General features: G+C 39.5%; 2 protein-coding genes across 2 annotated transcripts; both read right to left on the minus strand.

Moving 5' to 3' along the window:
• Positions 1–294: 294 nt before the first annotated feature.
• On the minus strand, positions 295–4,429 carry LOC105872073 (keratin, type I cytoskeletal 24-like). Its single transcript, XM_012765823.2, has 8 exons — positions 3,797–4,429; positions 2,648–2,730; positions 2,108–2,264; positions 1,678–1,839; positions 1,460–1,585; positions 901–1,118; positions 581–678; positions 295–398 (listed from the first exon to the last, which is right to left on the minus strand). The coding sequence occupies exons 1-8, from the start codon at positions 4,427–4,429 to the stop codon at positions 295–297; spliced, it is 1,581 nt and encodes a 526-aa protein (XP_012621277.1).
• Positions 4,430–12,861: 8,432 nt separating this feature from the next.
• Positions 12,862–16,681, minus strand: LOC105872072 (keratin, type I cytoskeletal 24-like). The gene is made up of 8 exons (XM_012765821.3): positions 16,091–16,681; positions 15,723–15,805; positions 15,191–15,347; positions 14,915–15,076; positions 14,688–14,813; positions 13,612–13,829; positions 13,319–13,401; positions 12,862–13,147 (listed from the first exon to the last, which is right to left on the minus strand). The coding sequence occupies exons 1-8, from the start codon at positions 16,625–16,627 to the stop codon at positions 13,053–13,055; spliced, it is 1,461 nt and encodes a 486-aa protein (XP_012621275.2). The 5' UTR covers positions 16,628–16,681; the 3' UTR covers positions 12,862–13,052.
• Positions 16,682–24,875: the final 8,194 nt, after the last annotated feature.

The raw sequence follows: 24,875 nt of genomic DNA on the forward strand, positions 1-24,875 counted from the left end.
CCTAGGTAAAAGAATTGACTTTTCTTTAAAAAATTCAGGAATAATGTAGTCAACTTGCAAAGGTAAGTTTATTGAAGCACAGAAACAATTAGAGCAAAGTTGTCATTTCAGCTTTTTAAAGAGCATTCTAACAAGAAAATAAGAGGATGCAGAAAAATTTGCTATCATCTATTTCTGGACTGAAGCTTTTCCCTGAAGTTATCCAGAAAGATGACTAGATTAATGCCATTTCTTCACTTGTGTCCTTCTTGATTTTTTTTCTTTGAAAGACACCCTTGTTGATCTGGTAATTGCTTACTTAACTTTCACCTCGGAAATATTGCTGACCTGTGATGAGACAACTTTGCCATCCACCACCTCCTCTATGATGGTCTTGGTCACTCTAGTCTTGCTGGGATCTGAAAATCATGGGATCACAATGTCAGTCTGGGAACTATCACAGAAACACACAGCAGGAGAAATTCAACTGCATTCATTAAGCATGTTCTCTCTGGGTAAGACTGTATAAACAATAGCATACACTTTTAATATGACAAGCAAAGCATAATTATAGGATCATCATTATTTAAAATCTATCTACCTCTTCCTTGACCAGAACAGTTTCCAGATCTTGAGTCATCAGATCCCGTGTTTTTGGATCCTGAGGTTTTATAGTCAAATCCTCCAAAACCAGAACCACTGGGGAAAAAAAGAATTATGATTTTCATTGTAGTTTGTAGAGGTAGGAGAAACCCTCCGTGCTGGGGATTCTCCATGATGAGGTTTGGATTTCTTTTGATTGGACTGTGTGTCTGTTACTTTATTACTGTTAAAGACAAGTCAACCCCTGAGTCCCCTTTTGTTTTTATGAAATAAATTCAGCAAGGTATGCACTCGAGCATGCCTGTGCTTCCCATTTACCCTCGCTCTCCATCGAGCAGGCGGCGGTAGGTCTCGATCTCCATCTCCAGGCGTGTCTTGATGTCCAGCAGTTGTTCGTATTCCATGTTCTGGCACTCGGTCTCGCCCCGGACCTGGCAGATCTGCTCCTCCAGGCTGCTGATCCGCATCTGGATCTCTGACAGCTGGGCCACGTAGCCAGCTTCCGTGTCAGCCAGGGTCCCTTCCAGGGAGCTTTTCTAAGAGAAAAAGCAAATGACAAATTCATGATGGAAATAAGTGGTTGGATGATTTTTAGACAATGCAGTTTTCTACTATACTAGAAATGCAACTTCACCAAGTTACAACCTATATTGCTTTATTATGACTTCTTTAATTTTTGTTGGCATTCCTTTTAACACTAAATCTTTTAGGGAAACAGAGTACATTATCTTTAACTGGTTTATGCTGCCTATAACCACAGGACACAGTTTTCCTTAACACTGCTTTTATTATGTGCCTAGTGAACATCTTGGCAAAGAAAGGAGACGGCGTTTGCTTAACCTCTGGCTGGAGATGTCGAAAAGCTGTTTGCACATACCATGGCCAGTTGGGACTGTAGCTCAATTTCCAGGGCTTGCAGAGTCCGTTTCAGTTCTGTTATCTCACTCTTGGCAGAACTGGCTGCCCCGGCATCCGTAGAGATCTGTGCTTGCAGTGATGCGCTCTAAATAAGAATAAAATGCAGTTGTTGTAGGCTGATGAGAGGAGCAGAAGTGGCTTGTGTGTGGCTGCAGGTGCCCAACAGAGATAACCCACCTGCTTGTTGAACTGCTCCTCAGCCTCTCGGCGGTTTTGCTCCGCCAGCTCCTCGTACTGTGCTCTCATACCATTCAGTAATTTGGTCAGGTCGGTTCCTGGGGCGGCATTCATTTCCACGGTCACGTCCCCTCCAGAGCTTCCTTGCAGACTCCTCATTTCCTAGCACGAAGGCAAAAAGACCATAGCGATGCAAATAGAAAAACAATGATGTCCTAAAATGTGCATAGACGACAAAATTTGAAACTAGAACACTAGAGGGGAACAAAAGATCAAATTCAGATATAACTTGCTTATTATTACTTTTTTTTCCTCATCATAATATGTGGGAAATTCATTTAGATAAAATTGAGTTTATTTTATTTTTATAGAGTGGATGGGGGGAAATATGTACGCCAGAGCTGTGCATTTATGTGGAACGTGTTCCTACCTCCTCGTGATTCTTCTTCATGTAGGCCAGCTCCTCAGTGAGACTCTCAATCTGCATCTCCAGGTCAGAGCGGGTCATGGTCAGGTCGTCCAGAACTTTCCGTAGGCCGTTGATGTCGGCCTCCACGCTTTGCCGGAGGTATAGCTCGTTCTCATACCTGGAAGGGGTAGCAGTTAGGCAGTATGGTGAGCTGGCCTGGCCACGTTCAAAAGTACCTCCCATTCTTGCATGTTGTCAAAGTTTTCACCTCTGGGCATTTGGGTAAATGAAGGCTACTGAGTTTTCTCTTGGAAATTTTTCCCTCATAAAGAAAAATATGAGTTTAATGTTAATTTTAATCATGCCTAATATTTTTTATAATAAAGTTCTCATAGCTAATTTGCCTCTTTCTTTTACTTCTTGATGGAATAATGGTTTCTAAAGTTTACCCTGGGGATGTTTGAAATTTAGGTCATGATGCTCTAAATTTTTTTTTTTTAGGAGGTTGATTGAATGTTATTTTTCCTATAACATCTGTTTTCAAGTCTTGACATTTCTTACTTCAGTCTGAAGTCATCAGCAGCCAGTCTGGCATTGTCAATTTGCAAAACGATCCCAGCATTTTCAATAGTGGCAGTAATGATCTAGAAAAGATGTTAATAGTGAATGAACCATGAGTGATTTTAACTTGTGTCTGTGTGTCTACCTGTGAGGGTAGATGTCCCTTGTGTTATTAGCTCTTAAAGGTGAATCACTTTGCAAACTTATTAATGACATCTGTGTATTTAGGACTGGTATATTTAGGACTACATCTTTCTGCAAAATGGTAAAAGTTTGCACATTTATTGGACTAGGTATAGAACATTGTTTTACAGAACACAACATATAAACTCTATATATTTCTGCTGCTTTTGAAAATCAGTTATTCCATGAGCTCTTTTAGGAAATAGTGTGAAAATGGAATTTCACATAAAAAAATCTTAAAATATATTTCTTATACCATAGTGGCTAAGCACTTTTAGATTCCACTACATTACTTTTTTTTTTTTTTTTGTTAGAGACAGGGTCTCACTTTGTCACCCAGGCTGGAGTGCAGTGTCATGATCATTGCTTGCTATAACATCGAATGCCTGGGCTCAGGTAATCCTCCCACCTCAGGCTCTTGAGTAGCTGGGACTACAGATGCCTGCCACTATGCCTGGCTAATTTTTAAAAATATTTTGTAGAGACATGGTCTCATTTCGTTGCCTGATCCTCGAACTTCTGGCCTGAAGGTGATCCTCCCACCTCAGCCTCCCACCAAAGTGCTGGGATCATAGTAGTGAGCCACTGCGCCCGGCTTCCACTACATTCTTATACAATTTTTGCGCCAGATTTTCTAGGAAGAAAAATAATCCTGAGGACTATTTAAATCTAGCAGATACTAAAATATGTCACCCTGTCAGAATTAATCATGGAATAATTAGATTAAACTAATGTTGATTCATTGCCATCATTCTTATATATAAATGTTAATTAGCTGCCTGGCATTGTATAAGTTTTACTGTCATAATTAAGTATTATCATAATTAAGGCACACCAGCTTTCATTTTACAGCAAACAAATATGTTTTCACATACTTTTTGGCTTAAAAATTTCATTATAGAACATGATCTGAATAAAAGTGAAAGACATAAGCATAATAGAACTCAGCCACGAATCGGGTCTCACCTTATTCCTGAGATCTTCAATTATTGCATAGTATTTGCTGTAATCTCTTCCAGATGCAGAATCTCTCGACCCGGGCCCAAATTTGTCATACCACTCCTTGATCTTGTTCTCCAGGTCAGTGTTGGCCTCCTCCAGGGCCTTGACTTTGTCCAGGTAATTGGCCAGGCGGTCATTGAGGTTCTGCATGGTTTGCTTCTCACCTCCAGAGAAAAGCCCCCCATCGCCAGCCCCACCTCCCATACCGCCGCCGTAGCTGCAGAAGCCTCCACCAGAACTGCCACCGAATCCAGACCCTCCACCAAACCCAGAGCCCCTGCCAAAGCCTGAACTCCCACTGAATCCACAGCCGAATCCAGAGCCCCCCCCAAAGCTAGCACCCCCGCCAAAGCCTGAGCTTCCTCCAAAACCTCCCCCTACTGAGCAGCTACCAAAACCCCCACCAACGCTGCCCCCAAAGCCACTGCTAGATCCCCCACTCAGGCCACAGCTGCTGGTTCCTCCTCGGAAGCCCCGGGTAGAACTGCCCCCCAGGCCACATTTGCTTCCACTGCTGAAGCTGCTTCTACCAACAGACACCCTGACCGAGCCGCTGCCTCCAGCCTTGGAGGAGGAGACGCGAGATGAGCAAGACATGATGCTCCTGCGGACGCTGAGCTCGTCCAGGTGAATAGGAGAGGTGACGATGAAGACTGTATTCAAGCTGCCTTTTGGCCCTTATATACACACTTTTAGGGTGTTCCTTTTCTCTGTCACTTCTTAATCCCTGTTACAGTTTTGCTAATCCATAATTGGATAATTTCTTTTTCGTGAACCCACTCTACTGGCTCTTTTTCTGAAGCTTGGGTCAGAGCCCTGGGGCGTTTACTATATCAAGGAAGAAAAAAAATAAGGTGGAGCAAGGCAAAAAAACTTTTCAGAATTACAGTTTTAATCTTTCAGAGGTTTCCATGACTGGTAATTCCTTTCTGAAAGAGTAGTTCTATTAAATTCGCTTCATGATTTCCCAATTGCAGGGAACATCTCCAGATTATCGAATGTAATTAAAATACTTAATATGATGAGAATAAAAATTTCCCATCAAACGCATAATTTTTGTTCTTACTGTTTTCAAAAGTCTAAATTAGCATTCACATCAGCATTAATTTCAGATTTAATTAAGCGTCCTTCTCTTCGATTGTTTCAATCAGCATATTTTTAAGGGTGTTGAAGTTTATGATTCTAGGTTATTGCTTTCTTTGTATTTTGAGTCAAATATATTTTTACTGTTAATAAGAAAAAATAAATAAAAGTCTTCTACACCAGTAGTATTAGATTTCAGCAACACATTTATTTAAGGAGATAATGTCTAAGAAAGATTGGAAAAGTTTTTAGGCAGATGGCTTTAGTATGTTTTTCTTTTTGATTCAATTCTAGTCTGATATAATGAGAACAACTTCCTTCTTTAGAATCGAGTCTTAAAGAAAGGGATGGTGCTGATTTCTTCTGTCTTTGTTTTAAAGATATCTGGAGAAAAGGATCTGAATCCACTTTTTTGTTCATTTGTTTTATTTTTTATTACTTATTTTTAAAAATTTTTATTATTTTATGAATCCACTTCTGATAACCTACATTGTTCCTGGAATCATTTTACAGATTCTGAAATCTGGAGTTTCCCCTGTCTACTCATTGCTCATGTGTTTTCTATTTTTGTTGAAAAGATGTTTAGAAAAGAGGCTCTGTATCTACTTTTGACAACTAATGTTATAATTGGGGTAATTTTATAGGTTCTGAGATCTGGAACCCTCCCCAGTTCACTTTCTGCTTCATGTTTTTCTGTTCCTTTGTACTTTAGATTATTTCTGTTCATTTCTTCTAGTAGTTGCTCTGGTTAAAAGTGTCTTTTAAAAGACAAGCATTATAGCCAGTGTGGTAGTACACACCTGTGGTTCCAGCTACTGGGGAGGCTGAGACAGGAGGGTTGCTTGAAGCCAGGAGTTCCAGGCTGCAGTGAGCTGTGATCACATCATTGCACTATGGGCTGGGCAACATAGCAGGACACTGCCTCTAAATAATTTTAAAAGATAAGACAAAAACTGTATAATTCCACATATATGAATTTCCTAGAGTAGTCAAATTCATAGAGACAGAAAGTAGAATGAAAGTAGAAAGAATACTTTCATAAGAATGAAAGTAGAAAGTAGAATAGTTGTAGGGGCTGGGGAGAGGAGATGGGGAATTGCTTACTGGGTATCGAGTTTTAGTTTTGGAAAATGAAGAGTTTTGGACATTGGTTGTAAAACCGTGAGTATATATAAGACTACTGAACTGTACACTTAAAAATGATTAAGATATAAATTTTATGTTATGTGTTTTTACTACAATTTTTTTTAAAAAGTCTTTTTTGAAAAGTATAGATGCTTCCAAAAATATTTTTTTAGCCTCCTTATCTTTATATTTGAGTAGATGACTTTTGTTTATTTAAAACCTTCTTTCTTATCTAGGCAGTCTCTGTTAAACTATGTACATGCCTTAGTCTTTATATTTAATCATTCGTTATCCTGTGTTCTGCCTTTTCTTAATTTTCTACCATTGTCTGGGACACGTTATTAAATATTAAGTAGGTGGTGAGTCTCTGTACTATGTAGTTGTTTAGTTTATTGGCATTTGTGCTCTCCCTGTACTGTTGTCACAGTAATGCGATGTCACTGTTCTTCATATTTATCCTGGCATCTCTCCACAAGGGGTACAAGGTGCTGTGCAAACTTTTAACTTGTTAAGCTGGAGGAATTTTCAAAACGCCCTTCTAAAGTAGGTAAAAAATGCACCAAACGTAATGTGTTGGTCATCTTGCCTCACCTGTCCCCAAAGCTATGAAACCAAAGAAATCTGAGCACTAATGATTAAGTGGTATGCAAATGCCAGAGATGGGAGGAACAGTCATTGGGTTTTTCTTCCTTTTAAAGTTATGAAATGTAATCTTTCCACTTTCATAAAGGCTGGCATTCATCTAAAAGAGGGCTTAAAGAAAGGAACAATAGCAAAGTGAAAGAAATCTGATGAAATGTAGAAATTTAAGAGCCTTTATGTGGAAAAAATGAGAAAAGATAAGATTTAACAGTATCTTTTGCCTCTGAACTTTACCTGGGGTTAGTGGAGTTGTTTTCTTCAGTTGTCATCTGAGTTGTAGCCTTTTTTTATTTTTATTTTTTATTTTTATCTTGGTAGCTGTATTTTCCTTTGAGATATTTAGCTTTGGGATATCTGGACATTTGGGTTTCAATTGAGGAATGCTGTGATGATTCAGGTATTACTGTTTCATTTCTTATTTTTTGTTTTCCTCTTGACATAATTTATAATGCTGGCATCCATCTCTTCCTTGTTTTTAAAACTCAGCTTCAAAATTAAGTTCTTATGAGATGCTTCTCTGATGCTATTCAGAGATAACCCATGAGAAGGGCCTTTAATGAATGAAATAGCCATTACTGCCTCAATTCTTTGCTTCATGAGTCAGTATATAAATAAATGTATAGATAAGCCCACAGCATTCCCTCCTCTGTTTGTTAGTATTAAATGCATTTTCATGCTTTCTTTCTGTTGGATCTATGTGACTTTTGTTTTAAATGGTGAAACTATCAAACAGACTAATCTTGATTCTATGATTTGCAAATTGTCTAGAATGTTGATATTTAGTGGATTAAAGGATTTTAATCACATATAGAAATACAATTCTATTCTTACCCAAAGTGTTACAATCCTTTAGTAAACATTAGTCCCCATTTTTTGAGACATCCTCAATTTTAATACTCACTCTTCATTTGAAATAATAACTTGCTGAAGACCACAAATTTGTTCTTGGTGTTTCTTTGATCTGTAAAGTGAAAGCTTCAAGAGTCTGGTGAGATTCCAGTGAAATAGGAGGTTTAGGAAATGCCAGTGCAGTGTCTGGCATCCAGGAGTTTTTTGATATATGATAGTTGAGAAGAGATGGACTGAATTCTAGATGTCTGGACTCCCAGATTAATGCTCTGCCCCGACTTAAATGTTGTTTTGAATAGCTTGTGATTAGCAGTTTATTTTTACCTGTAAAGAGCCATTACACTTCATTATAGAATAGGATTTCTGTGATAAGTGCAGAATGGTTTGCAAATAGTAACCATTAATGTTTTTGTGAGATAAATCATTAGTATTTTTAGAATTTTTCAATTAACATATTGAATGTTTTTAGATTAGTAGGAAAACTACATACTGAAAAGTATGACATATTGCCCCTGAGGACTCTTTAAAGAATTGGGAATAAAACTTGGGGCTTCTATCTTCTGTTCATTCCAGAGAATTTTCTGTTGTGTGTTTTTCTAATAAAGGCAGAAGATCAAAATAGGGAAAAGAAGTCACAGGGTGTAGAGTATTGGTTGAATATTGGCAGAACTTCTCAAGGCAGACAGTACAGAAGAGGAAAAAGTGTAGGCAGATGTGTGAACAGTCTCTTTGCAATACCTGACAGATTGTTGATAGACAATAAATATTCCTTATATTAATAAGAAGCAAGTTGTCTTGATTTGCTTTGCGAGCTACCTGGGTCACTGATTGCTTTTGGCCTTTATACTAAGTGTTCTGTTTTCTAAATCTTTACTTTCCACCCCTGGGTGTGTGGTTCTCAGTGTGTGTGGTGGTGGGGAGGAGGCCTGGCAGTAAGAGGGGGTGTTGTCTGGGAAGGGGGCAGGGAAGGTCATGCAAGAATCCCCTGGGGACTTCCCAGCAGAGAATCATTGTTTAGGTCAACTTCCTGCTGCTGGCTCCTGGGAACTCTCTCACCTCCTAGGCTCAACTATTTGGAAGAAAAAGAAGGGTTTGCTATAATAGGTGTCCTGAGAGGCCACTCCAGTGGGTCCAACCCCACCCATCGATTTCAGCCCTGTGTCAGACACGAGAGACCTATCCGTTCTGTGGCTGTTTCTCTTCCTGCACTCCTTCCTCTCCTCCCCTGTATTCTTTCCCCACCACCCTTGTCCATTCTTTCTCTGAGTAGCTTCAGTTAAGTGAATCTGTTTGAGGGCTTCCTCTTCACCACCTTAAGTAAGCATCTGTTTGGTCATTGGTTGTGCCATTTTGCCAAATTCTGTCCTAGGCGAAAATGACTTGGCTTTGTACTTGTGTGTGAATGCTTTAAGAATCTCTTTAAATAGCTCAATTTTCCAATTTTCCTGAAGATCACTCAGCTGGTTAATGGAAAGTTTAGAGAATGGGTGAGTGACTTTGTAGGGGTTGAACTGCATCCGTCGTCCTCCAGGGTCCAAAGTCAAGATGGATTGAAATGAGCACAGATTTTATGGATTGGCTTTGCTCAAAAGGTCCTTTTGGACCTTTCTTCATACCAGACAGACAATAGCTTCCTCTTCAGAGAACTCACAGATGTGTATAACTCAGACTGTAACCCGAGCACGGGGGGCCCAGCCCCTGTGCCTCTCACCATTGCTAAGTCACTGCTCTGGGCACCCTTGCTCTGTCTCTTGGAGCTGGAACTCAGCCTCCATTGGCCGGTCTCAGAGACACTGCAGATATTTGGTCAAGGAATCCCACTGCCTAAACATCAGTTTCCTAGCAAAAGAATGGGATAGTATTTTATTTGGTAAGATTGCATCTCCTAGGCTCTGTCTAGAGCCTATTTTCCTCAGCCTCATGTCTCTTGTCCTCTGTCCACCAGGACTATAACACATCATAAAAGTTTTCCAAAATTCAGATACATTTCATGTCTTTAGACCATGCCACAGTGTCCTGATCTGCAAAATTGTTATATTGAACTATATGATTTTTCAAGTTCTCTTTTAGCTCTAGAATTTAGCAATTTGGTTATTAAGTGCACTACTTCCATTCAGATTTAAGAAGTGTTTGATATTACAACTAGGAGGGGTTTTCTTTACTAGTGCACTGTAAAAACATTTAAACAGTTTTTCTTTAAAGATTTTTAAATTTTACAAGTAGTGCATGTTTATTTCAGAAAAATTATAAAGATCATGTAAAAATGCAGTGGAAAATAAAGATCATCCATGTTTTTACTACCCCAAAACAGCCACTGTTAACATTTAATATATGTATTTTTAGATTTTTAATAAGCATGTACAGTATGTAATATGTATACAATTATTTTCTTAAAAAATCATACTGTCTATATTATCTTGAAACTCTACTTTTCATTTCTCAACAGACGCTTGACATCTTTTCAGGTCAATACATGAACTTGAACATTCTTAATGGCTGCATTGCAGTCCTTTGATGTACTTTGATGGGCGTGTCATAATTTAGCCTATTGATCCTTCATTGTTGGCTATTTTATTATGGCTAATGTTTCACTATGATAAACAGCTGAGAGGAATACACATATATTAATAATTGATTATGTAGAGATAAATTCCTAGAAATGGAACTGCTGGCTCTAAGGATATGCTCTTCTCGTAAAGGCTTTTGGTACCCGTTGCTGAATTGTGCTCTTGAAGGTTTTGTTAATTTACACTCCATCCGGCAAGGTATTAATGCCTTTTCCCTACACCCTTGCTAAAATGGATATTGATTATTAAACAAACCGAACCTGTTTTAATGTTGAAATGGCACCTCATGATTTTAATTTACTTACTAGAGATGCTGGGCATCAGGTACTTTTCAGTGTTTATTGGCCATTCATATTTTATTAATAATTATATGTGTATCACGTATCCATTTCTTACTGATGTGGTTCTCTCTTATAGATCTGTTCATGACTTTATATATTGGGGACATCAGCCCTTGCATGGCCTTATATGACGAGTGCAGTGAAAACTCCTGGTGTCATGTAGCATGGCTGAGAATTTAGACATAGAGTGATTGGCTGTTGGCTTCCACTCTGCATCTGGCCCCCAAGAGGGTGGAGGGTGGACTAAAGTCCTTTCTTTCTGGAGTGGCGAGGGGAGATATGGCAGGTGGACAGGTGGGTGGGGTTCTTGGGGGAGAGGATGTGGAATGAGGAGGCTGAGATGAGTCAGGCCAACTAAACAGGCGGCTCATTCCTGGCCCAGAATCCTCTTCTGAGTTTAGACCGATAAGACGGCTGACAGCAGGTGGCGCCAGACTGCAGACGGGACAAGACTTACGTTGTGCAGTTGAAGTTTGGCCCCTGCGGTCTGGCTGGCTGCACAGATTCCCCTGGGTGCTGGGATGGATTTTTACCATATTTCATTAAAGTTTTTTTTTATCAGTTAATTTTGCTTTTGCTTCTTGTTGCTCATTATTTTCTTCATACAAATAAATCTATCCATTTTTTCCTTCATGCTTTTTTTTTAAATTAAAAAAGCTTTCCTTCACCATTCCACAAATACGAAAATATTCTTTTTTTTTTTAAATTGAAGTCTTTAAAAGTTTACTTTTTCTTATTTCTGTAATCTTTGTGAAATTTATTTTGGTGTGTGTGATAGGAGATAAACTATTTAATACCCTCCTGACCCCCACCCCCTGCTCCTACCCCTTCGTTAACTATTTATTCCAGTAGCCTTTATTGAATTAACTGCTTTGCCACAGCTGATTTGAAATGCTGGGTCACTTTCCTGGGGGGTTGATTCCTGTGTTGGTGGCCCATTGTTCGAATTGTTGTAGCTTAATACTATTTTCTGACGTTTTGTTTCCTGGAAAAACACTCTTGAGATGGAGAGATGTTGGCAGAGGTTTATCAGGGAGTTCTCTTGGGAGATTTACCTGGGAGGAGGTGGGGACGGCACGAATGGGAATAGGGAGAGGCCAACTGCAGTGCTCTTAGAATGGAGGCTTCAGCCGATTTTGGGGGGAGCTCTGGAGTTGTCCCAATTTGAGGCAAGGGGGCTGGGCCTTTGTACCCCTCATCAGCCAGTTACTGGCCTATCCTGGGGGAGGCAAAATCTTGGACAAGGCAGTCCCTGGCTGCTGAGGGCAATGCCCGCTGAGGGCACAGCTGTGAGCCGTGTGCAGCCCACACAACCAGCAACTGGGGCCAGATGCATCAGCCCTGGGGAGGATCCACTTCACCAATGTCTTCATATCTGGGAACCCAAGTCATTCCTCATAATTCTCCTTTTAAAAAACACTTGGTGTCTTTATTTTCATTTGCATTAGTGTCTTTACAGGTAGAATGTAGGTTTCTAAAGGTTTCTTAACTAACATGTATGTATTTTTGACACCGTAAGAAAGCTGGAAAACCACAGCCCTATCACATATTTCAGAATATTTTTTTGGAAATGGTTTTGGACTATATAACATAATAGATTTCAAAAGTCAATGTGAAACGACAATGAGATACCACTTAATATCCCCTAAGATTGCTGTAATAAGAAAATCAGTAACGAGTGTTGGTGAGGATGTGAAGACATTGGAACCCACAGACACTGCTGTGGAAATGTAAAGTGGTGCAGCTGCTATGGAAAATAGTCTAGTGGTTCCTCAAAGGTTAAACATAGGGTTAACATATGACCCGACAATTGTACTCCAGGTATACACCCAATAGAAATGAAAACATGTCTGTGCAAAAGCTTCTACATGAATGTTCATAGCAGCATTATTTGTAATAGCAAAAACATGTAAATAACCCAAATGTTCATCATCCAATGAATGGATAAATAAAAGGTGGCATATTCATACGCTAGAATATTATTCAGCAATAAAAAGTAAATACATGCTGCAGCATGGGCGAATGTTGAAAACATCATGCCAAGTGAAAGAAGCCAGATACAAAAGACCACATGTCATATGATTCCATTTATGTGAAAAGTTTAGAATAGGCAAATATATAGGACACTGGTTGCCTAGGACTGGGGCTGGGGGTTTGTTTGAGGGTAGGAAATGGGGAATGACTGCTAGTGGATACAGGATTTCTTTTTGAGGTGATGAAAATGCTCTAAAATTGATTGTGGTGATGACTGTACAACTCAGTGACTATACTACAAACCGCTGAATTGTATACTTTAGATGGATGAATTGTATGGTGTGGGCATTCTGTTTCAACAAAGCTGTTATAAAGTAAATCAGGGTGAAACAAAATTACAAAGATTGATGTAGTTGATTTGCAACAGATGAAAAGTTTATTGATACAGAAGGATTAAGGAGGAAAAGACATTTGGCATTTTAAAGACCAAACCAAACCAATAAAGACGAAAGAATATCAGAAAGGATTATAGGAGTAGTTGAAGCTCTGTCTCCGCAAGCCTATTGGATTATTCCATATATTTGTTAGGATCTGTCATTTACTTCTTGGGAGTAGAACACAGGTGCCTGCATCTTAGTCCTATTTGAATTTTACGTCAGAAACGTTGTTGACTTGAGATGAAATCTGTTGGCCGTTATCTGTCACTGTCCTAGTTCCTCTGCTTCTGTTTGAATCTAAAAAAGAAATAGAATATTAGAACTGGAAATATAAAGGTTGGTTCACAAGTCATGCTTTAAAGTGAATTATGGTAGCCCAGATTTCTTGGGCTAAAAAAAGTACACTTTATTAATGATGAAATCTCATTTAGTAAGCAGAAAAATATTATTTTTAAAAAGCAACTCTACCCCTGGATTGAGTTGTGCTGGTTCCTCCTCGGGAGTCCACAGAGAATGATCCTTTACCTCCAGTCCCTCGGCCACCAGAACTACTGAGAAACAAAAAGTGAAAGAAATGATTATCCTCACTTCTCTTTGGCTAAAGAATTATAGAGAAGCAGATTTATTTTCTCTCTGAATGGAGCATGTTTCCTTTCAAGGGAACTTTATTTGAAACTTGCTGAAACTTTACATTTCAGTTGCTGAATCAACAATTCTTCGTTTTCTAGAAAGTGTTCAAAATCAAGGTACTGGTGGCTCACCCTCCCTCCCCGTCGAGCAGGCGGCGGTAGGTCTCGATCTCCATCTCCAGGCGTGTCTTGATGTCCAGCAGTTGCGCATATTCCGCGTTCTGGCACTCGGTCTCGCCCCGGACCTGGCAGATCTGCCCCTCCAGGCTGCTGATCTTCACCTGGATCTCTGACAGCTGGGCCACGTAGCCAGCTTCCGTGTCGGCCAGGCTCCCCTCCAGGGAGCTTTGCTGCAAGTGCACATGCAAATTGACACGCACTGTCAGAATAAAACTGCTCCGTATTCAGCATGTGAATCCTGAAATATACATTTCTTTGAAGAGGGTGTCTTCAAATGAACCACTTCATAGAGATTTACCTTTGATAATGAATGAGCAATAACAGTAATGATAACCAATATTAATGAATCAGAGTGCGCTACTGTAACTAATATAACACTCCCTATGCACCACTAGGCACTGTTCGAAGTGTTTTATACAGGCCATCAATTCATGAGTGGATTAACAAAATGTGGTACATGTACACCATGGAGTACTACTCAGCTATAAAAAAGGATGAATTATGCCTTTTGCAGCAATTTGGAAGGAATTGGAGACTATTTCCCTAAACGAAATATCTCAAGAATGGAAAAACAAACACCACATATACTCTCTAATAAATTGGAACTAACTTATTGCACACAAGTGTACAGAGGGAAGTAAAAGTCATTGGAAATCAAGCAGGGGGGAGGAGGGAGAAGGGGAGGAACAAAAACCTACCTAACAGGTACAATAAACACTGCTTGGGTCATGAGCACATTTATAGCCCTGACTCAAGCCATGTAACAAAAAACATTTGTACCCCTTTAATATTTCAACAAAAACAACAACAAAAAGAAATTAGATAATGATGCATCTTTTGGGGGAAAAAAAGCCCAAAGTGTTTTATACGTATTGACTCCTTTAATTCCCATAGCGACCTCATGAGATAGGTACTATTATTCCCATTTTACAGATGCCAACATTTTGCCAACATGCTTCAAAACAGTGTCTGCAAAACAATTTTTTAAAGCTTTGGAAGTAAATCGAGTGTACCCCTTTCCCACCTACCATGGCCAGGGCAGACTGCAGCTCAACCTGGAGGGACTGGAGGACCCTTTTCAGTTCCATGATCTCGCTCTTGGCTGAGCTAGTGGCTCCAGCGTCCGTGGAGATCTGTGTCTGCAGGGATGCGCTCTGCAAGAAGGAAATCAACAGAGTACAGTGAAATCAAACAAGCTCTGATCCCCGGGCCTGGCTGCTTGGGTTCTTGCATTTTGCCCGCCGCGGTGAGCCACCTGCTTCTTGAACTGCTCCTCGGCCTCCCTGCGGTTTTGCTCGGCCAGCGCCTCGTACTGCTCCCGCATGCTGTTCAGCAGCTTGGTCAGATCTGCCCCTGGGGCCGCGTTCATCTCCACGGTCACGTCCCCACTGGACTGTCTCTGCAAAGTGCTCATTTCCTGGCAGAGAGGAAACAGAAGTCACTGTAGCAGAAATCCCTAGAGGTCGGGGACCTTTGTGGCGAATGATGAACCTTGTTGAACAAACCCCGTTGGTGGATTTATTGTCCCTACCTCCTCATGGTTCTTCTTGAGATAAGCCAACTCTTCAGTTAGGCTTTCTGACTGTATTTTAAGGTCGGATATGGTCACGTTCAGCTCATCGTGCACTTTTTGCAGGCCGTTTATATCAGCTTCAACGGACTGGCGTAGGTAGAGCTCGTTTTCGTACCTTAAGAGGTGTTTGGAATATGATGTATGGCTTAGATTAGTTACTGTGAAGAAGCTTTATTTTAAAAAGGATTTGCCCACTGCCATCTAGAACATGTTGAAATTCTTCTTTTGAAATACTTAAACAAAGACTATCAAATCATTAAAAAGAACTATAATTTTGCAATCTCTTATAGGAAAACATATCAAAACCATTTGGCCCTTTTTCCTGGTGTAGACATTTTATATTAAAACATTACATTGGTCTGAGACTGCATCTAATTGCCTGGATTAATTCTTTTATATACATTTATGTGTGTGTGTGTGTGTGTATATATATATATATATAGTCTTGTTTTACACCATGGTAGTGAATGATATTTTGAAGCAAACTCACTTCATTTTGAAGTCATCTGCTGCCAGTCTAGCATTGTCGATTGGGGAAGTCATGCTGGCATTATTAATAGTGGCAGCAATGATCTAGGAGATATAAAGATGCAAAAAAATGAATTAAGATATTAATGAACAAGATATAATTACTCATTTACACTTGTCAAGATACAGCTGCAGAAAAATTTCTTAGAAATGAATGTCTAGTGTGAATTATATTCTAAATACATCTAGTGACACCATGGAAATTAATAAATTTTTTTTTTATCAAAAATTTTGCATGGAACAACTGAGCAAATAATAATAAAACAATTTCCTATTGCCCTACAATTTAATAAAGAGATACAAAAGAGGTATCATCACTGAGTTTCTCACCTGGTTCCTGAGATCTTCAATTATTTCATAGTATTTGCTGTAATCTCTTCCAGATTCATAAGCTCTCGACCCGGGCCCAAATTTGTCATACCACTCCTTGATCTTGTTCTCCAGGTCAGTGTTGGCCTCCTCCAGGGCCTTGACTTTGTCCAGGTAATTGGCCAGGCGGTCGTTGAGGTTCTGCATGGTTTGCTTCTCACCTCCAGAGAAAAGCCCCCCATCGCCAACACCACCTCCCATACCGCTGCCGTAGCTGCAGAAGCCTCCACCAGAACTGCCACCGAATCCAGAGCCCCCGCCAAAGCTAGAACTGCCGCCTACTGAGCAGCTACCAAAGCCTCCTCCAAAGCTGCCTCCAAAGCCACCGATAGATGCCCCACTCAGGCCACAGCTGCTGGTTCCTCCTTGGAAGCCCCGGGTAGAACCGCCCCCCAGACCACATCTGCTTCCGCTGCTGAAGCTGCTTCCACAAGCAGACACCCTGACCGAGCCGCTGCCGCCAGCCCTGCAGGAGGAGACGCGAGATGAGCAAGACATGATGCTCCTACAGACGTCGAGCTCGTCCAAGTGTGGGAGGTGGAAGTAAGAAGTGCACCAATGTGGATGTCCTTTGGTCTTTATATATACAGTTTTTAGGGAGTTCCCCTCATTTGGCTTTGTTATGGTTTCACATCTCTAATCCACACTGGGTCAATTTATTTTGAATCGGGCCATTTAATATTGGAAAAATTGGATAAGGGTGGAGTAAAATTAGAGTTGCTATTATTTCATTAGAATTCATTAGTGCTCCACAATCTATTATTTCCCGCCAATCATTCTTTCACCTTCAAAGCAACCTGTAGTTGGCAAATCATACATTTCTCTACCTTCATTAAACTTATATGTTTTTCCTATGTCATTTTGGAAGGATTATTAATCCAGATTTCAGTGTTAGTCACAACATGAATGTGAGTTTTACTCAGGAGTGATATGTCAGGAAACATTTCTCTCTCTTTTTAATCCAGTAATAATGATGAGTAGCTTCATATTCCCTTAAAATTTTTGGGAACAAATTGAGCATTGCAGCTATTCTTGCAGAGAGAAAGCCTTACTTTGCTGATTTATGTGGGATAGCTTTGGAAGCAAGGATCGTTGCTAATGGTGGAATTGTTAGGAAAGTCACCTTGAATTAGTCTATGTAAGATTTTTTTTTTTTTTTTTGAGACAGAGTCTCGCTTTGTTGCCCAGGCTAGAGTGAGTGCCGTGGCGTCAGCCTAGCTCACAGCAACCTCAAACTCCTGGGCTCGAGTGATCCTTCTGCCTCAGCCTCCCGGGTAGCTGGGACTACAGGCATGCACCACCATGCCCGGCTAATTTTTTATATATATATATCAGTTGGCCAATTAATTTCTTTCTATTTATAGTAGAGACGGGGTCTCGCTCTTGCTCAGGCTGGTTTTGAACTCCTGACCTTGAGCAATCCGCCCGCCTCGGCCTCCCAAGAGCTAGGATTACAGGCGTGAGCCACAGCGCCCGGCCTATGTAAGATTTTTGAGCAATAATAATATTTCTTCTCTGCCTCCTGATTCAATAGCCAAAGGAGTTTTTCCTCTTCCTTAAATCCATTAGTTTTGGCCTATCCCTAAATATTTAAAAAAGTTATCCAGGTCTTCTTCTTGTAACCATAGCTTCCATTAAAACCAATTCAAAGATAATAGCCCATTTTTCTCATTAATTATGGATTTCCACAATACTTTATTTTACTTGGAACAAGTAAATCTATAGGTTTCTTGTTCTTTTATTTTACAGATTTACTTGGGAAATATATTCTGTGAGTTTGCACTTTTCCCATAGCTCTTAATACACATCCTACCAAGGTGAAGATGTAATGATGTCAGTGATCTTACAAAGGAGGTGCCTCAAGATCCTTGTGATGATGATAATAAATTTGCGGAACTTTTCAAAATTCCTAGAGGTTTGTATAAATAACTTTTAAATACAGTTTTCTTATATCCTTCCATTTGGCATTTATTTTCACCTTCCCTATGTGTTCGTAGCATGCATCTCTTCCTCTAAGATGGGGCTTTCAGTCTGTTGGAAACATCAGACCAATCATAGTGTATTGATGAAATGCTAAAATAGAGATTAGCTTAAAATGCCACAGGGCCACAGAAGGTGGAGGGGCTCTTTGTGGGACGGGTGTCAAGGAATATTTCTTAGGTTTTGTAAGGTGGAAATGAAGGATGAGGAGTTTGCTAGCAGGCAGTGGTGGGCAAAGAGATTTCTAGACAGGGGTCAGTGGGAACAAAGCAGGATGTCCTGGGAATGGCCTGGTGCTGCTTAGGCAGGAGACCAGGCTTCGAGAGTCCAACAGGACCCAGGTCACCAGGGGCCTTTACACAGCGCAGAGAATTTGTACTTTATTTTAGAGGCCATGGGGAACCAGCAGGGGGCGTTGTGGAGGGGGAGAGATGACCAGATTCCCCACAGTAGAGAACTACTTTGTGAAGCTGTGGTCTCCAGCCCCCAGGGCGGCTGACCAATACCCAAGGACAGTGGCATTGGAGAGAAAGGGAGAGAATGAGAGAAGTTGAGGAGATTGGAAGACCATTACGTTTCAAACTTGAATAATAGCATAGATAATGGTCTTATTTACCAAAACTGAATATGAGGGGGTGGGAGGAGAGAGAGGGTGAGGTGTTTTTAAAAGTGATATTATAATCTTCTTACAAAAGTCATATAGTTCATCCCAGAAAATTTGGAAAATGCAGAAAAGCCAAAAGAAGAAAATAATCACTTATATATTATCATCCAGAGAAAAACTCATCTATATTTTGTTATGAAGTAACTTTGTGCTTTATATACACATGCATATATGTTTTTAATATTTTGCAACATGAGATTATATTGTACAACATTTTAAATTTGCCTTCAGTCATTAAAATATCCCAAGCGTCTTCCCAAGTCAGTAATTATTCTTCTATAGTAATAGTAGTAGGCAAAGTAAGGATGGTGGACCAAATTGGCCTGCCATCTGTTTTTATAAATAAAGTTTTATTCGAACATATCTATGCCCCTTTGTTTACACATTGTCTGTAGCAGTTTTTGCACTATAATGGCAGAATAGAGTAGTTGTAACAGAGACTATATGGTCTGCAAAAATGAAAATAATTATTATCTGGTCTTTTACAGATAAAGATTGCAGACTCTTGCTGTATTGCATTATTTAATGATTATTTACTCTTACCTTAACTGGATATACTATTATGTATTTAACCAGTTCACTAACATTGAGACATTAGTTTGTTTCAAATGAGTTGTTATTAAAATCTATGCTGAGGGGCCTTGCAGTTCAGCCTTTGCAGGCATCCACAACGTTTTTTTCAAAAGGGCTCCGAAGAGTGGACTTACTGGCAGTAGTGAATGCTGAGTGCACTGCTTCGGTTCCCCCTGTGGGACTGAGGCATTCATTCCCATACCTGCTGAGGGACTCCCTCTCCCCCGTGGTCACACTCCCTTCCTGGAACAGCCACATCTAATGACTGGTCAATGAGGGCTTATTATAAAGGCCCCTTGCCTTAAGGTGGGGCAGCTTTAAAAAGCCACCCTTTTCTAGAGCTTCCCATGGGACTGTTGGCTCTCGACCTTGCCCACCCAGCTCTTCTCAACACGGCAGAGAGAGCTCACATAAAAGCTATACAGCTCTGCTTAAAACTGCAAGATGGGTATGTTTCAGGTTCATGTATGACATGCATTCAAAAGATGTTGTCTATTTTGGGAGCAAGCTTTGCTCCAGAATTCCCACTGGGCTGATGGAGACTTTGGTCTGCATTGCAGTCTGCCAACTATGCTACAAAAGACTAAAGTCTGCGCAGTCCTGCTTCCTCTTCTTTCCTTTCATAGGTGTTACTCCCCACGACAACTTTTGCTCCCCAGATTCTGTCTCAGCATATACTTCCGGAGAACCAACCTATAACAAAACTCCAAGAAATGAGGTGACTTCCTCAAGGCCACGTATCTGGGAAGTGTCAGAACTGGGATTCCAACTCAGCTCTATCATTCCATGCTCATACTTTTTGCAGCAACCAGCCTGAATTTGGGTCAGAGGGCCTGCTAAAGAGTTCTGACTCTCCTAGTTACCAGAACCCTTCATTTAAGCTGAAACCTGGATTTTTTTGAGCCACAGTTTTCTCACCTATTAAATGAGGCATAATAATTTCTACCCTACCTTCTGCACAGGATTATAATGTCACATGTAAAAACGTACAAGTGCTCTGTAAATTGTAACTGTATATTCAAATGTACAGTAACTGTATATTCAAATATACAGTATAAATACTGTATATTCAAATATTCAAAGGCTTGATCATTTTTATTATTGGTTTTTGCATTTGTACTGTATCGTTTATTCCATAAGACCACTTGGGGCTAAGCTGGGAGACCAGCCTAACTTTATCTGATTGAAGTGCTTCGTAGTCCTCACTATTTCCTATGTACGTCTGATAGCCTCGGTACCTTTTCTAAGGGGTTTTGTCTTTGAAATTTTTCTATATAATTATTTATAAAAAAATTATGTGGACCCTATCTGTGGATTCTTTAGATTTCAGTCTGAGGCTGTAATTAGCTACTCTCGCATACCTTAGCCATTAGGAATTGTAGTTCTGTGTCATGGGTGTGAAGAATGCGTTTCAGTTTCATGATCTCGTGACGGGCTGCTTCAGTGGACAACTGAGCTGGCTGTGACTCACGCTGTGCTGTCACGTCACAGTGAGACACAGCTCCAAAGTATACTCCCGTTTCATTTACTAATATAGATGTTAGTACATGTTACTACCTGTGTTAGTAAATCAAAGTATTTGGCTAGCTATTGTATTAACTCAGCTGTTCTTTAACTTCTTTATAGTTTTGCTTGACAAAAATTTCATGTTATGTTATGTTTATCAGTATTCAAATACAAGACAAGTCTGCCTGCAGCTGGGGCAACAATCCTTACAGTAATTATGCTACTGCTAGAATATTCCTTCATCTCATTGTCTAGTTAAAAGGAACAGAAAAGATCAAATTAAAACAAAACAGAAAAATCTATACATCTGTCTTTTCTGGTTCTTTTTGTTAAAATGATCCCTGAAGAAAATGATTATTTGGGAGGAGAGTTAGAAAAGCATTGAGGCATGATTCCTTTTTGTGATGTTGCTTTATTCAATTTGGTTTCTGGTTTTTTTGTTTGTTTGTTTGTTTGTTTTTGTTTCTTTTTTGACAGTTGCTCTGTCACCCAGGCTAGAGTGCAGTGGTGTCATCATAGCTCACAGCAACCTCAAAGTCCTGAGGTCAAGCAGTCCTCCTGCCTCAGCTTCCAGAGTGTCTGGTACTATAGACATACCCCACCAGGTTTGGCTAATTTTTCTACTTTTTGGAGAGATGGGGTCTTGATCTTACTAAGGCTGGTCTCGACCTCTTGGTCTCAAGCGATCCTCCTGCCTGGGCCTTCCAAAGTGCTAGGATTACAGGCACAAGCCACCACACCCAGCCTTTAGTTTGGTTTTCATATTCATTTGTAAGTCAGCAGTTGTCAAAGTTTTCAAGACATTGCTTGAGCAATTGATGTCCATTTTGTACTTTCGATAAACTCCATTTTGATACCAGAACTTTTAGAAAATGGTTAAAAATTGATTCAAAAAAGAACATTTCCAAAATATTTTCTTTTAAATTATATGTATTTCTTTCTGTTATCCAGTCCAAGGACTTCAGGCAAATTTAGTGAAATTCTGTACTGAATTTCACAGAAAGGGATGAAGTATTTAAAAGAATTTAGATCAATTCTTTCCTTTTAAAATTCAAAAATTAAGATTCATTGTAGTGATTTCTTTAAGGCCTAAAACTAGTTTAGTGGTATTGCTTGAACAGAGATCCAAGACACCAATATTTTTTTTTCTTTATTTTGTTTTTAATTTTTAATTCTTTTTTTTCTTTTCATATGGCTGATTTGATCTTATACACCAATATTTTTATTTGTTTGTTTATTAACAGCATAAAGAATATTCTGCCTTATGTTGCTTTGTAGACTTTGGTGTTATATCCAAAGAGGAAGTTGAATTAAAATATCTGATTGAATAAACTGGAAAAATACTTCCTATTATACCATACAGATTTTAAAAATTAAAGATGGGAATCTTGATAGCTTCAGAGTAATTTATCTGGGGCAAAAATAAAATTAATGCCTGCTTTCTTTATTGCATACATTTTATGTTATATAACAAGCTAATATGATTATTTCAAATTCATTGTGCTGTTTATGATGAATATGGTAGTTAATAGTTGGTACTATTGCTTCATTCATTTACTCTATTGTCAGTCCACTCATTTATGATTTGGTGATTTATCATTCCATTTATTATTCTGGTCATTTATCAATAATCCTATTTCTTTATTTTCTATAATTTATTATTCTATTTATTTTAGTATTTGGTTGTTTAATTTATATTTTACATATTAGTAATGTCAATTTATATCAATTATTAATTGAGCATTCTGCTAAAACATTCTGCTAGACTTTAGGATTAATGTTGACAAGTCATAGTTCCTGCTCTTAAAGTTTAACTTCATGTATAATTTTTGTTGTGTTTTATATAATCACAGCAATTCTTCTCTTAGGTATTTTTCACAGTGTTGAGAAAATGTCAGGAAAATAACTTACATTTTTTTCTCCTACTGAGAAACAATGGGGAGAGCTTATTTACTGTCCAAGTGTTGACCTAGATGTCGACTGTGGGTTGCAGATGGCTGATTTATCATCTTCCCTGATGACAAACAGCTGCCCTAGTTAGAGACCCAGTTTCCATGTAGTCCGGTCCAAGAAACTCACCTTGCCATCCCACTGCCTACCTCCACTCCACCTCCTGCCACAGACTCGCAACCACATCCTGCTACTTAAACCAACTCGGATTCTTTCCCTAGTGTTGCTGTTGAGGTTTTGTGCTGCCGCTTTGCTGCTAAAACCAAGACCCTGCTGTCACCTACTGCCAAAGAGTTGTGCCATCTCCATAAGACCCAATTGTCCAAATTCCTTTCCACTGTTGAGACCAAGGTAGAGGATGCTGAGAGGAGAACAGCTAAATTTCTGCCATTGGGTGCTTCAAATTGTTCTAGAATGCTGCCGTTGCAAGTAGGGCAACTGCTCTATCAATATATTAAATCCAACAAACGTCACTTTTTTGAGCACCTCCTCCATGACAGGTACTGAGCTGCCAGCCAGGGGTAGCACTTTAACAGATCTATAGAATTTCAGATCAGCTACATGTGGTTTAAATAGGCTGTTGGGGAATTTTATAACTATTTCTATCATTGTTTCTATATGAAAATATATCAGGTTCCAAAAGGTCAGCATGGCGTGGTGCCTAGGAAATCCTGGAGCCACATTTTCCACTTAGGATCTGGCTATTTACTAACTGTGTGACCTTGAGAAAATGACTTAACATCTCTGTGCCTCTGTTTCTTCATCTGTAAAGTGAAGACTCCAGTTCCTACTTCATAGAATTATCACAAGGATTAAAAATAAGTGATGTTTGTAAAGGCCCAGGAGCAAAGCCTGGCATATAGTAAGTATGAAGTGTGTCATTGAAGTAAAAACACTCATAAACAACTCTTGGAATACAACCCCCTTTTGAACTGAGAACTGCTTTTGTTTTTAATGACAAATTGATGTAATCGATAACCATTTTGTTTTTGGGATTTTAATTACAAGCAGGAGTTACCTCAAAAATAGAAAGCAAGATAAAGTCAGTGGCAAGTTGAAAAAAATTAGAAAGCAAGATTATGCATGTGTTTTAATGCATTATGTTTTATTTTGAAAATCTCACAAACTATTATGATGAAGAAATGGGGGAGTGTAAGTTTCTTGCTTGACTTATCAGTTCTTCAATTAGTGGATCCTATTTGCTGTAATCTTTGGTTGGACCAAATATCTATTTATTTTCAGTGTTGAATCAGCAGCTTGTCTCTACTGTATCCTGGTAACCAAGGTTCCAGACCATGTGTTTTTCCACTAGGAAAGTCTACCATTGCAGGACCTAGCCTTTCCATCATGACACTGTCTAACGGTAGGAGTGCTCGTCACCATGGAAATCTACACCTACACCTACGCCTACACAGCTATCCCCAATCTGCCTCAAGTGTCACTTTTCAAAGATTTGTTCTACTGATTTATCAGATTCAAGACTTTTTGCTCTGTTAAATAAGACAGTGTTTTTTGTCTAATCTCTTCTGCCATTAATACTTTTGCATTTCTACATCACTTTTGCAGTTTTCAACCACATTTGTATGTGTCATTGTAATTGAATAGTTATTAGAGCTGTGACAGGCAGTCAGGGCATTTTACAGGGAAGGAAACTGAAGCTCAACGGTTGTTTTGTTCTATATAATGCAATTCATTAGTGCAAGAACCAAGATTAGAATCTGGATCTCTGGGTTCCACCCAGCACACATTTCTCTACGTTGTATTAAGTCCAGTGCTGTTACTCACCTCATGGTTGCCACCTGGTCTACGGTGGCACTGATGGGTCTGTGAGTGCGTCCCCGACCCCCATTTACCTTGAAGAGCTGCTGGGCTGGAAGGTATCACACCTGAAGAGGTGAAGTTTATGGGGAAAGAACATGGATCTTCTAGTTTTTAGCATCGCCTGCACATGACATTCAGTGTTCCCCTCTTAAATTCTGTCCCTTTGTAGTGGTTTAAAAATTATCATTAGACATTTAATATTTTATAAAGAAAAACTTTATGAATAATAGGGGAAAAGAATTTCTTTGTGTG

Source organism: Microcebus murinus, chromosome 18 (genome assembly GCF_040939455.1).
Source record: "Microcebus murinus isolate Inina chromosome 18, M.murinus_Inina_mat1.0, whole genome shotgun sequence".
In the NCBI taxonomy this organism is placed as follows: Eukaryota; Metazoa; Chordata; class Mammalia; order Primates; family Cheirogaleidae; genus Microcebus; species Microcebus murinus.